The 13,975-nt window shown below is 37.0% G+C and overlaps 1 protein-coding gene across 1 annotated transcript in view; it reads left to right on the forward strand.

The window, feature by feature from the left end:
- CDS1 (CDP-diacylglycerol synthase 1) overlaps positions 1-13,515 on the forward strand; it is a 61,868-nt gene extending 48,353 nt beyond the window's left edge. The window contains exons 8-13 of the mRNA XM_090266253.1: positions 866-953; positions 2,801-2,869; positions 4,723-4,875; positions 6,612-6,731; positions 9,182-9,285; positions 13,165-13,515. Coding sequence (XP_090122379.1) covers positions 866-953; positions 2,801-2,869; positions 4,723-4,875; positions 6,612-6,731; positions 9,182-9,285; positions 13,165-13,294 — 664 coding nt within the window. The 3' untranslated portion in view covers positions 13,295-13,515. The remainder of the gene's footprint in view (positions 1-865; positions 954-2,800; positions 2,870-4,722; positions 4,876-6,611; positions 6,732-9,181; positions 9,286-13,164) is intronic.
- Positions 13,516-13,975: the final 460 nt, after the last annotated feature.

Raw genomic sequence — 13,975 nt, forward strand, 5'->3', positions numbered from 1 at the left:
GCTGGCAATGCATTTTCTCTAGGTGAAAGCTGGGTAGGTTCTTCTCTGTGTATAGGAGTAGGTGTTTAAATTTCAGATGTATGGTGTTACTTCCTATAAATCTGCAGTGGCTTGCAGATTCAGAAAGCATTTTTGCAAGTTAAAAGTTAGTTTAAAATTATAAAAATTATTAGTTAAAAATTAGAGTGAAGAGGAATGATTTTAAGAAATCTGACCATATTTTCCCCACATTTTAAAGAAGACATTAAAATTCTTTACAAGTGGTTTTGTAAAAAGTTTCCTTGACAGCTTTGTGTTTTTTTAGCCAAGGGTATATGTGTTTGTTTGTGTATAAAAACTTTTAATTGATGGGAGGAAGTTACAAGATTAGATTTTGTATAGAAGGGTTTAATGCAACTGTAGACTAAGATAGAATTGAAATTAATAATTTTTCCTGAAAAAGAATTTGTATTAAGAGCTTGGTATAAATTTATCAAATTATACTCTTAATCTAAGTCAAATGACTCACTTACATTTTGAAAGGCTGCTTTTAATAAATTCTTTATACCATTATAATCTGTTCTTCATAAAACTGAAGTTTAAAAGTCCATAGCTATAGAAATTGATTATTTAATATTAAAATTAAATTGACTAGTATCTTCTCAGTAATATTCTTCTATGCTTATAGATTTTGCTCTGCTTAAATGCTAAATAGGCAAATTTAGTTGATATTTAATGTTTTTAATAATGTTTTGGCAAGTGTAACATTCTGGACTAGTCTAGTGTGCAGTATAATTCAAAGGGTTATTATATCGGTCCATTATGAGTCATAAACTGTATAAATATTTGTAACTTAATCATATGAATTTTTCTGACTTTTTAAAAGGTTCCTTGTCCCAATATCAAGTGTTATCTGCAATGACATAACTGCTTATCTGTTTGGATTTTTTTTGGGGAGAACTCCACTAATTAAGGTAATTAAAAAATATCAGAAGCAAGCTACTACCATAACCATAAAGATTAGCCACTGGAGAAAATTTCCAACTTGGGGCTGTTGCTCATTTTTGATGGCCCAGGGGCTCTGATTTCCCTGAGCTGCACTCAGCAGTCAGAGCGCAGGGGCAGCGAGCCACATTTCCGTGCTGTCATCTGGCTTCTCCAGTGAACACTCTGTTGGCTCCTCAGTGTGGGCTTGACACCACCAGTTGTCCTTTCTCCCATGAAGGCTCACTTCCTCTTTCTGCTGGTTTCTTCCTTCAGCTGTTGCGTGATTTCCCAAACAAGCCTTTCTTTGACTCTGCTCCTCCTCCACTGTCTCATCCATCCCCTCCTTTTCCAAACGTTTTGAAAGTGTACATTGCACCATCTTCACATACTCGAACTCACTTGAAAAAAAACTGAAGCCCTACAATTAAATACTGAAAACGTCAGTAATAAGGAAAGATAAAATCAGGGAAAGTACACGTGTTCTGCCTTAGATATATTTGGTTCTTTGGACAGTCAGGAGGCAAAGAAGGAAATGAATTAAGTTATCAGTTCTCATTTGGGGGAAGAAAGAAAGAAACCAGTTCTTTAAAACCTTCCACAAATTCTTACCCACATAGCAGTGCAGCACATAGCCTCAGGGTGAGCCCTAGGGTACAAGCAAACTATTTTCTGGAGTTTCTGAAGCTCCTTCAGCACAAGAGCAAGTGATTCAAGACTTCTATACCAGCTGAGCAGTTTCTAGCTTAGGAAGCAAGCGGTTATGGCTGTAAAAGACTCTCACTGTCTTATATTTGAACATAGATTTCTAATGAATTTATGAGGCTGGATTAGTTGCGTAATATATTCAGGTGTAATTAAGTTCACCCCTAGATCAATATGCTATGGAAGAATTTAATTTGATAAGCTATCTTTAAAATAATCAGCAGGCACTTTTGAATTTCAGTGAATTCCCACTTCATGACAATAATACTGGAGTGTCCTAGGAGAAGGTATATGCCAGTCCCTTTGCTATCTCAGAATTGTCAAGAAACCATTTATGCCAACCCTCTTGACTTTGGGCTTTATGAACACCACAAGAGGTCTATAAAGAGCTCATGCAGCTTAGCTATTACCCATTTCTGTCTGCAGAAACCTCCTTGCGATATTCATTTGGCTTGTGCTGCTGTTGTTTCACTGAAAGGATAATCACAGATGCCATCACTGATCTGACGACCAACTGCCCATAATGCATGAGTGCTTGCTTTACAGGCCACTGAGGCAGTCAGTTCAGTCCACTGTCACATGTTTCCCTTCTGCCCCTGCATCACCAGATTCTAGACACCCCTCCAGACTTTTCTACCTGAAAGCCTCATCGACTGAGAAACAACTGCTCTAATCTGAAACTGGCAGTCTGTTCTTAGAAGTACAACACTTTTGTTCTTCATGGAGACAGACACAGATTGTGACCAAAGGGAGAAGGATATGCAAATACTTGGAGAGCAAATACTGCATCTGGGTCTGTGGACTGTTTTGCCATTTCAGAAGGAGGTCTGTTGTCTGCATGGCCTTGGGAATACATGGAAACCTGTGTGCTGCAATGTCCATGTTTAGTTATCCTCATTCTATTTTTGCTGTATGTCTGATGTTTGAGGGCCTAATATGTGTTAGGTACTACTAGAGCAATTTGCAAATAAATTGGCATCATGGAATGGGAAGAAAGGGTTGCAAAGCCATTCCAAGAAGGAAAAAGAAGGGATGTACAAGGTACTGTGGGAATTCACTGAACAGAGATTTGCATCTGGATTGTGTGTTTTGTGAGTACACTAACTCTTTAAATTTTATTTGCCTTTTCTAGTTGTCTCCTAAAAAGACTTGGGAAGGCTTTATTGGTGGTTTCTTTTCGACAGTCGTGTTTGGATTCATTGTGAGTTTTACTAAGATTTTTATTTTATTTCTATTTTGAAAAATGGGAGCAAGTTTATCAGTGTATCCTAAACCTAAAAGCATTAATCCACAAAATGCTAATAATGTATTTATAGAAACCCACCTAACAAACACTATTCTGTACTCCACTAACTCTTCCAATGAGAGTCACCTGGGGAGTTTATTCAAAATCTGTGTCGCAGCCCTGTCCCAGGTCAGTTCACTCCCCCAGTTGATTCTAATGCACCGTTAGGCCTGAGACCCTTTGTTGTGCTGTTTTGCTTTTGGCAGTCCTGAGCAGCTGTTCCGCCTTGTGGGGGACACATGTGCCCGGGACAGGTGGTCGCCTTGAGTAAAAGCAGAGAATACAAATGATGTTGAAGAGCTGTGCCTCCTTCACACACGATGCTGTTTGGCTTAGCAAGTGCTTATTGCTGTGAGCCTGACGTACAGGGAAAGTTCATTAAAAATAATTGATATTCTCTTTTGTCCATGAACAATGGGTCTTGTTAATGTTTTAAGAATTAGTTTACAGTTATGGAATGTAGATTTTTGTTAAAAGTTATCTCATAAGAATCAATAAAGTAAAATGGCTGGTATAGGATAAATATATATTTAAAAAATGACTGTTAGGAAGTTTAATTTTTTAAGAGTGTAGCCCCTGACAGTTCCAGAATATATTCTATAGCCAAATATAGAGTAACTCAAAACAACACAGACCTTTGACAGAGAGCAAATATACAGATAAATGAAAACATATCAGGTTCTCGGGTGGGAAGCTGTCATAATTCCTGTTTTTAATTTGCAGGTTTAGTTCATTCTCAATGAAAATTTCAATAGGATTTGATAAAATGAATCAGTGTTTGTGTTGTAGAATATTGACGAGATAATAATTCATAACCAGAATAATGAAAAGGGATTTGATCCTGTCCAAAGTGTATACATTATAAAGCAGGGAGAATTAGAACATTATTAAGTTAAGTAATACTGCAAGAATTTATTATTATTAAAGACTAATTTAGAAATACTATAAGAACAGCAATATCATTGGAAGAAAATAAACAGCTACCCTGTAAGAATGTAATGCATGACAAAAATAGTGAGGAAGAACATGATATATTTTTTAATAAATAATTTTGAGAACACGGGTAGAAGCAAAAATCAGTTTATTACCATTCCTAGTGTCAGTTTGCACTTCTATTAACCATTCTTGAGCAATATAATAAGGTGAATGGCTGCAGAAGAAGAGAGAATAGACTGTTGTCTAACAATTTAAATTTAAAATAAAATACTTTGATTATATGTATTTTCTTCCATGGTTAATAGCAGCTACATTAAAAATTGCAGTAATCTGGTCAACGTTTTCTGGGTTGGTTAAGAACAATGGTGTTTTTCATCTGTGCTATTTTTATAGTATATATTTAAAATCACTGGTTATTTATTAATTGATGGAATGAATATAACATTTATGCAAAAAACTTCAGTTCTGTACTCTTCCATACCTTAATAATTGTTAGCTTCTGCTAACATTAATTATGTGTACTTTAGAATTAAGTCAAAACTTGCTGTAATCCTTGTTTGATTGATTAAATCAGCTTCTTTTTCTCTTTCCCCTTCTCTCTTTTCACTATGGTCATAGAGAGATAATCTCATTGATTTCCAAAATGCCTTTGGTTTTCCAATGGCTTTTCAAAGTCTTTTATTGGGTCTGGTTTGACTGTTGAACTTTGAGAATACATAGCAAAATGTGAATGTAAAGAAGCTTTGGCATTCTATTTCTGGCCTTTGTGCTGAAGCAAAACACACACACTTTTTCTCATTCAATGTTTCATGAGCTCTTGCTTTGTTATTCAGGCCGCCTATGTGTTATCCAAATACCAGTACTTTGTCTGTCCAGTGGAATACCGAAGTGATGTAAACTCTTTCGTTACCGAATGTGAACCTTCAGAACTTTTCCAGCTTCATAGTTATTCACTTCCTCCCTTTCTGAAGTCAGTGTTGAGACAGGTAAGATAAATGTGGACATGGATCCTTTATCCCAAAGATTAAGATTTTTATAAGAAATTGACTTCTTTAGAATTTTTAATTCTATGATACATAAGTGGTTTCACTATCTGCTTAGCATCAATAATACATTCTAGCACTTTGTCATTTCCCTTTCTTGAACACAAAATGAATATTACCATCTAAACCTGTTGTTTATTAGGAATTTACTTGCCTAATGGTTTGAATAGTGATGATAATTTATACTGTATTTGTTTTGAAAACATTTAAAAATATTTCTTAGGTGTCTACAAATTGAATGTGTTACGGTAAGTTTCACATGTAACTAGCATGAATTGACTCAATTAAAACATTCATTAAAATTCACCAGCTCAAAGATTCCTTCAAAAAAAAATTTTTTTTTTATGGGACCTTTACTATAATAGTACAGAAAGGTACTACTTCTAAAAATCAGTTTCCTAGGCAAAGGGATTAAACACAACAAACAAACAAAGAAACAAAAAAACAGAACAAAAAGTCCAAAACTCAAAGACACAGACAATAGCATGATGATTACCAGAGGGAAAGGGCGGTAGGGGGAGGTAGAGAGGATAGAGGTCAGACAAATGGTGGTGGCAAGAGACTTAGGGTGGTGAACACACAATATAGTGTACAGATGATGTATTATAGAACTATATACCTGAAACCTATATAAAAGCTTCAATCAATATCACACCAATAACTTATTAAGAAAAGCAGTTTCCCTTCCAAAAGCAAACTGCTGCCTTTTAAAGGCAACCTTGAGGTCTTACACCAACGGATATTGACATGCTAGCCAGTAGAACCCTGCTGATGTATGCAGTCAGGACTGGCCGGTCATTACTTAAAATGGGGAATAAATAATTGTGTGTCTACACACAGGTACATGTGTGTATCTGAAACATTTTAAAGTCCTTAACTTTTGAGAGGAGGATAACCAATAAATTATTTCTCTTCTTGAGTGCTCAATACATGGATTCCAAAAATTTTTTTTCCAATGTCCAAGCCATCTATTACCTGCTATAAAACTTGATACTACTAACCTTTGATTAGGTTTGAAAACAGGTCCAAAGATTGGTGTTCTGAATGATCGTTATAAAACCACACCCACTATGCATTGTCTACAGTTTGTAGTTTCAGTTTATTTAAAGTGGAGCAAGAAAACAATTTGCAGAATTCTCAATTTTTATGATCTCCACAAATCTTTTACAATTGTCTTGCTGATGGACATTTTGGTATACTTTTAAAAGCAACTTATTTTCCAACTTATTTTCATGTGCTCCCACAGCACTTAGTATTAAGAGACAAACCAACTTTCCCCTCACTTTATCATATAATATTAAGGTGAAATAAAATACAAAATTTAAAAGTATTATGTAATTAAAAAAACAAAGTACTACTGGTAAAAGATTCAGAAATTGACCGAAATGATTCTTGGTAAGTCTGTACCTCAAGTCCGTAGACTGCGAGCTGCAGGCCTCCAGTGTGCCAAGAGCTGTGAGTGGTGTGCAGAGAGAACAGAGGGGCTGGCTAAGTAGAGGAGGATCATGCGTGATCACAATGTATTTTTCTCCCATGATCCCAAAAGGCTGTGAAATTAGCAAAAATGTGATAAATGCTTTGACTTACTGTTCATATCATGGTTCTTAGTTTAGGTGGCATACTCAAATACAATTTTAATGCACTTAGCCCCAATCACTCCCCTCTTTTTTCTTCCATAGGAAACAGTGAGCTTGTATCCTTTCCAGATCCACAGCATTGCTTTTTCAACATTTGCATCTTTGATTGGTCCATTTGGAGGCTTCTTTGCCAGCGGATTCAAAAGAGCTTTCAAAATCAAGGTGTGTTCTTTGTTACCTCATTAGAGGATATAACTAGAGAATATAATGTAGTTGGAATTTGGTTCTCTATTGGCCCTACACATTAAGCCTCTGGGCAAAAACCATTGGTTTCAGCCTCACAGAAATGCTTCCTGGTTGATTTGAGTATATTCTTTCTTGTTAGGTTTTGGTCAAGCCATGTCTTGTCAGCCTCTTTTATAGAAATGGCAAAATGGCATGTGTTACTTAATGTTGGGACAAGCACAGAATCTTGGTCTTTCAAGTGCTCATCCAAGAATCCAGCCAGGAATTGTCTGAAATTAGTGTCTTGCCACAGCCTCACTTCAAGGGACAGACAGGGAAGCCTTTGGATATGTAACTGTCCATTCTACCAGATCAGGGGTCAGCAAACTCTTTTTTGTAAACTCATGTTTATTGATCATATCTTAACTACTCAACTCTGAATTTCTGCCATTGTTGTATGAAAGCCTGGAGGATAATATGTCAATGGGTGGGCATATTATTTATTTTGTAAGTAGTTAATAAAACTTCATTTACAAAGACAGGCAGTGGACTGAATTCATTCTGTGGGACATAGTTTGCTGATCCCTGTCTCAGATACTTAAAATTACCCCTATGTTCACCCTGGCTGGTGTGGCTCAGTGGGTCAAGCACTGGTCTGTGAACCAAAAGGTCACTGGTTTGATTCCCAGTCAGGGCACATCCCTGGGTTGCAGGCCAGGTCCTCGGTTAGGGGTGTGCAAGAGTCAGCCAATAGATGTTTCTCTCCTTCTCTTTCTCCCTCCCTACCCCTCTCTAGAAATGAATAAATAAACTCTTTTAAAAAATTAAAATTACCCCTATGTTTTAAGTTAGATTCTCATAAAGTGACATACATTTGCCCTGTTATCTCAGTTCTCCTTACGTGGCTTCCCTAAGTTAAGATTGAATGTTGTGCTATTAGAAGTTAGAGAGGGCAGGCCTTTCTGAAGAGGTGGCATTTGAGCTGGGATCTGAGAAAAGGAAGAAAATGAGTCCTACAGAGAAATTTTAGGAAGAAAGTTCTAGCAAGTGCAAAGGCATGGAGGAACTAAGTTGCCTGTTGGAAGGGAGTAAGAACAGTGCGGCTGATCAGACTGCAGAGGTTGGTGGGGCCAGATTACGTAGGGCCCCAGAAGCCAGGGAAATGAGTGAACTCAGTGAGGACTTGAAATGGGGCAGATAGTTAAGTAAACTGGGATGCAATATGCAAAGGGGTAGGAGATGAGGTTTCTGTTCTCAAGGTGCTCAGTGCATCACCTAGGGGAGATGATACGTATCCACGAAGAACCACAGCAACTGCCATGGGTGACAGGTGTCCTGTGAGGGCTGCACACAGCAAAGTGGAACTGAGTTGCTTTGGTTAGGAGGCCAGATAAGGAAGAAAATGTGTTGGCGAAAAATTTACCAAAGATTTTCTCAATAATTGTTTTAAACATAGAAGTGTTATATTTAGAATGATATTTTTAAAAAAAGATTTTATTTATCTTTAGAGAGAGGGGAAGGAAGGGAGAAAGAGTGGGAGAGAATATCAATGTGTGGTTGCCTCTCATGTGCCCCCAACTGGAGACCTGGCCCTCAACCCAGGTATGTGCCCTGACTGGGAATCGAACCAGCGACCCTTGGTTCATAGGCCAGCACTCAATCCACTGAGCCACACCACCCAGGGCAGAATGATATTTTCTTTAATGGTCTCCAGTCCAAGGTTTCCTGTTAAATAGTGAGATTTTTTTTTTTTGCATGTCTGAAATGAAGGTGTAATTGCTGTTGCATTTTAGATATTTTCAGGTTGCCTGAGTAAACTAGAAGAGGAAATTAGTCATTGCCATTTCCTGGGCACAGAGAAATATGGATATATCTGTACAATCAATTTGCAGAGGTTTACTAACCATTCCTTCAATTTAATGGACTAATGTGTCCCAAATGATTGATCTATTTTGATCTTCTTTTTACCCCAGTGCTTAAAAAAGAAGAAATATTTATCATAGTAGTTTATTTCAGAGTCAGAATTATTAGGATAAATATGAGTTAGAACCAGATGTACATCTGTCAACAACAGTAAAATAGCTACCCAGGTAGTTTCTGCTTAAACAGAAAACTAGACTATAAAAATATTAGATTAGTAATAGCTGATAGCTCTTTTGATTTAGAAAAAGTTTTGTCAATTAAAAAAGTGCTAGATTTAATTAATATTTATTTAGTGTTATCTGAATGTTTCTGGTCAATTCAGTAATTATTCTAACAGGAACATGTATTCAAAAATGTGGTTTTGATCTGTTAGACATGTTCTAATAAGTTTGTATTTAGTGGGAAATTCCAATAGTAAATTATTTTCCGAAGTGTCCATGATGCCAAAGTTACATTTTCAGCTAAGAATTTTATAGCGATTGCTTTTTTTGAAAATTTGCTAATCTGTTGGTTTGTTTTTGAAGGATTTTGCAAACACCATCCCTGGGCATGGCGGGATAATGGACAGATTTGATTGTCAGTATTTGATGGCAACGTTTGTGCACGTCTACATCACAAGCTTTATAAGGTACTTTTAGATTTTAAGAAGATGTTTTCATATTTGATTTCTTCAAGTTTTTATTTCTGTAGGCCTTAGTTTGAGTGAGTTACTTTTTCTGTCAGTGGTGATTGATAATGTCGCAAGGGAGCAGTGGCCCCTGGAGCTGTGTCAGTCACATGGTAGCCCTGAGCAGTATGGTTAAATTATAATTATTTTATGTACATTTGAACTTCAAAATATAGCATATGTTATGGTCTTTATAGGGCCAAGTTAAAATCCATTTAACATGGATGGTACTAGATTGAAACATCAGAAGATTTAGTTCTCAATTGTGGGTATGGCAATGATAGTGAATATGAAGAATTAAAAAGGAGGACATAGTTATTCATCCAGTAATTCACCAATTGTTGCTTGAGGACCTGTTATGTGTTGAGAAATGTTCTAGACATGAATGTTGCTAAGAACAAATCAAACTAAGTCCCTGCCCTCGGAGCTTATATTCTTATTGGAGAGTTGGAGGGAGAAGGGGCAAAGTGGACAAGAAACAAATGAATATAGCTTGTTATGTGGTTACAAGTGCCACAGAGAAAAAGAAAACAAGCCAGGAGACTATGGTTGTGTGGGGTGGGGTGAGTGGAGGGGTATTGCTATGTCCTATAGGGCGGTTTATTCTTGGTTTTAGGTCTTGCTTCATGCATCTTATTTTAGGTCTGTCCTGAAATGCCGGTTTGAGGTGTGAAAGCTAACCGCATCCATTTTCCATGCTCTCTGCTAGTGCCTAAGCCACGGAAAACACGTGTTTCCTTCATAGACTTATTTGGAGTGAAATGTATATTTATAGATCCCTAGATATACATTTTAAATATATGCCCATTGGCAGCATGATAATTTTTGTACTAACAGTTCTTATTTTCCTTGAGTAGTCTTGTTAGGAGTTTATATTTTTCTTGAGTAGTTGTTAGTTTATCTATTTCAGTAATCTTTTCAAAGAGTCAAATTCTGGCATTTTGAACTTGATTGTATATTTTCTATTTCACTGATGTCTATTTTTTATCTTTTATTCCTTCATCTTTGCTATTCTTTCTCAACACTTCTTGAGATAAAGCTTATGTAATTGATTGTCTAATATACTCACCTACAGCTATAAATTCCCTCTGAAGTACTGCTTCATTCTCATCCTAGATGTTGTATTCGTATTTTCATTATTCCATTACAAATATGTTTTCTCAGTATTATATCTTCCTTGACACATGGATTATTTGGAAGTGTATTGACTCATCTGCAAACAAATGGAGATTTTTCTCATTCTCCTTCCTTTATTGATCTTTGCCTTAATTCCACTATGGTCAGAAAACATACTCTTTATTATTTCAGTATTTAACATCTGTTGAGACTTGCTTTATGCATTGATATAGTGTCTACTCAGGTACATGTTCTATGTGCACATGAAACAAATGTGCTTTCTGCAGTTTCTCGTTGGTGTTTTACATATGTCAGTTGGGTGAAGTTTAGCTAAATCTGCTGATTTTTTTTTTCTGTTTTTTTTTTCTGTCCCCTTATTCAATTAGTTACAAAGATACAGCTTTGTCAAAACCTCCCACTATGATTGTAAATTTATCTATTTTAAATTATTTTTGCTTTATGTATTTTGAGTTTGTATTAAGAATATACACGTTTAGGCCTGTCATATCTCCCTGTTGAATCACTCCTAATGTCATTCTACTATGTCCATCTTTATATATTACTTGCTTAAAGCCTATTTTGTTGAGTATATTAGAGTAGCTTCATCAGCCTCTTTTGGTTAGTGTTTGCATAGTATTTCTTTGTCCATCCTTATATTGAAAGTATGTTTTTATTTTCTAACACGCATATAGCTGGATTTTGTTTGTTTTTTTTAATAACCCCATTGACAATCTTTGTCTTTTTATTTGGAATATTCAGTCTATTTCTGTGATTTATTTACTAATATATTTGAGTATTAGCAGTTAGTGGTTAATTCCTCAGAACTCTCTTTTCAGCAAATGTCAGCTTTCAGGGCATTAACTCATACTCTTCTCCCCTTCCCTTCTCCCTTCCCCCTTCCTTTCCCCCTTCCATTCCCCCTTCCCTTCCCTTCCCATTTCCCTTCCCTTCCCTTTGTCTTCCCTTCTCTTCTTTCCCTTCCCCCTTCCCTTCCCCTTTCCACTTCTCTTCCCTTCCTCTTTCCCTTCCCTTTCCTTCCCCCTTCCCTTCCCTTCCCCTTCTCCTTCCCTTCTCTTTCCTTCCATTTCGAATCTGCTTTTCTCCCAGGAAAGAGAAGTCATGCTGAGCCATGTTGTATGCCATTTGAAAGCAAATATTTAGACTATTAGAAATACAGTGCTAGTGCCAGGATTCTGCTAGCTGGGAGCACCTGCTGACAACTTTGCATTTAGCTGAACTTGCTAGAAAAGCCTTCCTTTTCTCTGTTGGCCCCTACTTGGGATTTATGTTATAAAGTTGCTGAATCTTTTGAAGAAATATAAGACAAGCTGTGTCCTGACTTGAGTAGACTGTGGCTGTGAGAGACACATGGCTGCAGTTTTTTGGCATTTGCATGAGGCGGCCCAGGGGATAGCTAAATCTGAGTATTGTGCAATTTTTTCAATCCCAGATTCTTGCTGTGAGATCACTATATAGCAGGCATTTCTTTGTTGCTGGGTTTTCTACTTCCTATAATTCCATTTGAACTGAACAGTCCTTATTATAAGTCATAACTTTAATTACCCTTGTAAATATCTTTCTCTGTACCAGTCTGCAAATATTACTTATGTCTTTTTCCCATTGTATTTTACTAACTGCTCTTCACAAAAAGTAAACTAACTATACTCTTCTATTCAAGTGAACTGTAGAAATTTTAAAGGATAATAAATATATATTAAAATGTGAATTAGGTTCATTCTGAATGTGACAAAATAGCACTAAAGAAGATCATACAGGTGACATCCAATTTATAAATGGGTTGAATTCTAGAGCCCAGGGGGTGTCAGAGCAGGGAAAGGTGTGAGGGTGGGAGTCCTGTTCTGGACTTTTCCTGACTCAGAGTGCCCCAGTGACTGATGTGTGGGAGGATGAGGGCTGGAGCAGGGATATGACGGAGCTCACCCAAGGGGGACCTTGAAGTGAGGGCCCTGTGCCAGCTGAAGAGAGTGCATCGTATCAGGGGCCCTGCACACTCCAATTCAACCTGGGCCCATTCCCTCCCACAGGGACTGCTGGGGGTGGCGGGGTGGAGGGCAGGACTCTCCTCCTCCTCCACTTTTCTTTTGTTTCTTATAGTGGGGTTTACTAAGACTGTTTGAATGAAGGCTGTGGCACCTGTTGGAGATGCCATGTAGGAGTTCGGTGCTAGGCTCAGAATCTGTGTGTTCTGTCTCTTGAACATTCATAGTTCCCTGCGGTATTTCTTGAACAAAATACCTTCCATTGTCTGAAATTTCTTTAAAGCTAAGAAGTGAAAGAATATTTTCATATCCTCACCCACCAGGAATTTTGCTCCTTTCCTTACAGGAGAGGTTTTGTGTCTTCGTCAATCTCAGGATTCATTATCTATTCCTACCTCTAATTCTCAGGTTGCCCCTTGAGACTTTTTATAGAGCTTGGATCTGCATTGCTCCACATGTATTGCTCAGCATTGTTCCTGGGTTTTGTGTGTATGCATTCTTACCATATCTAGACTGCACGCCTCTCAATGGAGAGTCATTTGGGGTTATTTTCCTACTGTTGACGCTACACTGGGCATTAAAGTGACCTCTGATCAAGAGCTCTTTCAATTCTGTAAAGATTGTTACTCTACACTTAAATTCAGGGTTTTCTTTAAGTTGTGGGTATGTGCTTTCTTTGACTCTCTTAAAGTAGCATGAACTTTCTTTTTTGCTTTGTTATCAGGGGTCCAAATCCCAGCAAAGTGCTACAGCAGTTGTTGGTGCTTCAACCAGAACAACAGTTAAATATATATAAAACCTTGAAGACTCATCTCATTGAGAAAGGAATCCTACAACCCACCTTGAAGGTATAACTGGATCCAGAGAGGGAAAGACTGAATTGACAATAAGGAATTCTACAGAAAAGCTCTGACAGATGAAATTTTGTAAATGTACAGAAAAATGGTTGAAAATGCAATAGATTGAAGATTTATAGGCATGAGTGTTCTCTGAAATTACTGTGAATATTGAACAAACACTTGATCTAAGTTATAAGTAGCAAATCATCATAAAAATATCCTGTACTTTTTCTAAAGTGTATTTTCTGATATGAACTTCCTTTCCCTTATTTGCCATTTTCATAATCCAAAAGACTTGTTTTAAAGAATCAAATACTATAAAATGAGTAGATTGAGGATGTCTTAAGATTGACCCTGGCAGTGAACCCTTTGCACAAATATTTACTTTTGCACTTGGAGCTGCTCTCAACTTCAGCAGAATGTTTTATGTGAGGCACAGTAGGAAACTAGTTCTCCTGTACTTCCTCCTCTTTTAGTTTGAAGTATTTTCTGAAGAGCTGAGTTGTATCCAAAAAAAAGAGGATTGTCCACTTTTCAAAGTAAGTAAGTAAGTAATCATTTGCCAGGGGAAAACATTCCACTTTTAGGTAGGTTTGAAATTCAAAAGAGGTAGGTGAAATTTCTAACTTTATTGGCTGATATCAAACTCTACTTCTTATAAAGTTGTTTGCAAAACATAACATTGCAAAAACTTGT

The sequence above is a fragment of the Furipterus horrens genome, unplaced genomic scaffold, assembly GCF_987537825.1.
Source record: "Furipterus horrens unplaced genomic scaffold, mFurHor1.1.pri manual_scaffold_2, whole genome shotgun sequence".
NCBI lineage: Eukaryota > Metazoa > Chordata > Mammalia > Chiroptera > Furipteridae > Furipterus > Furipterus horrens.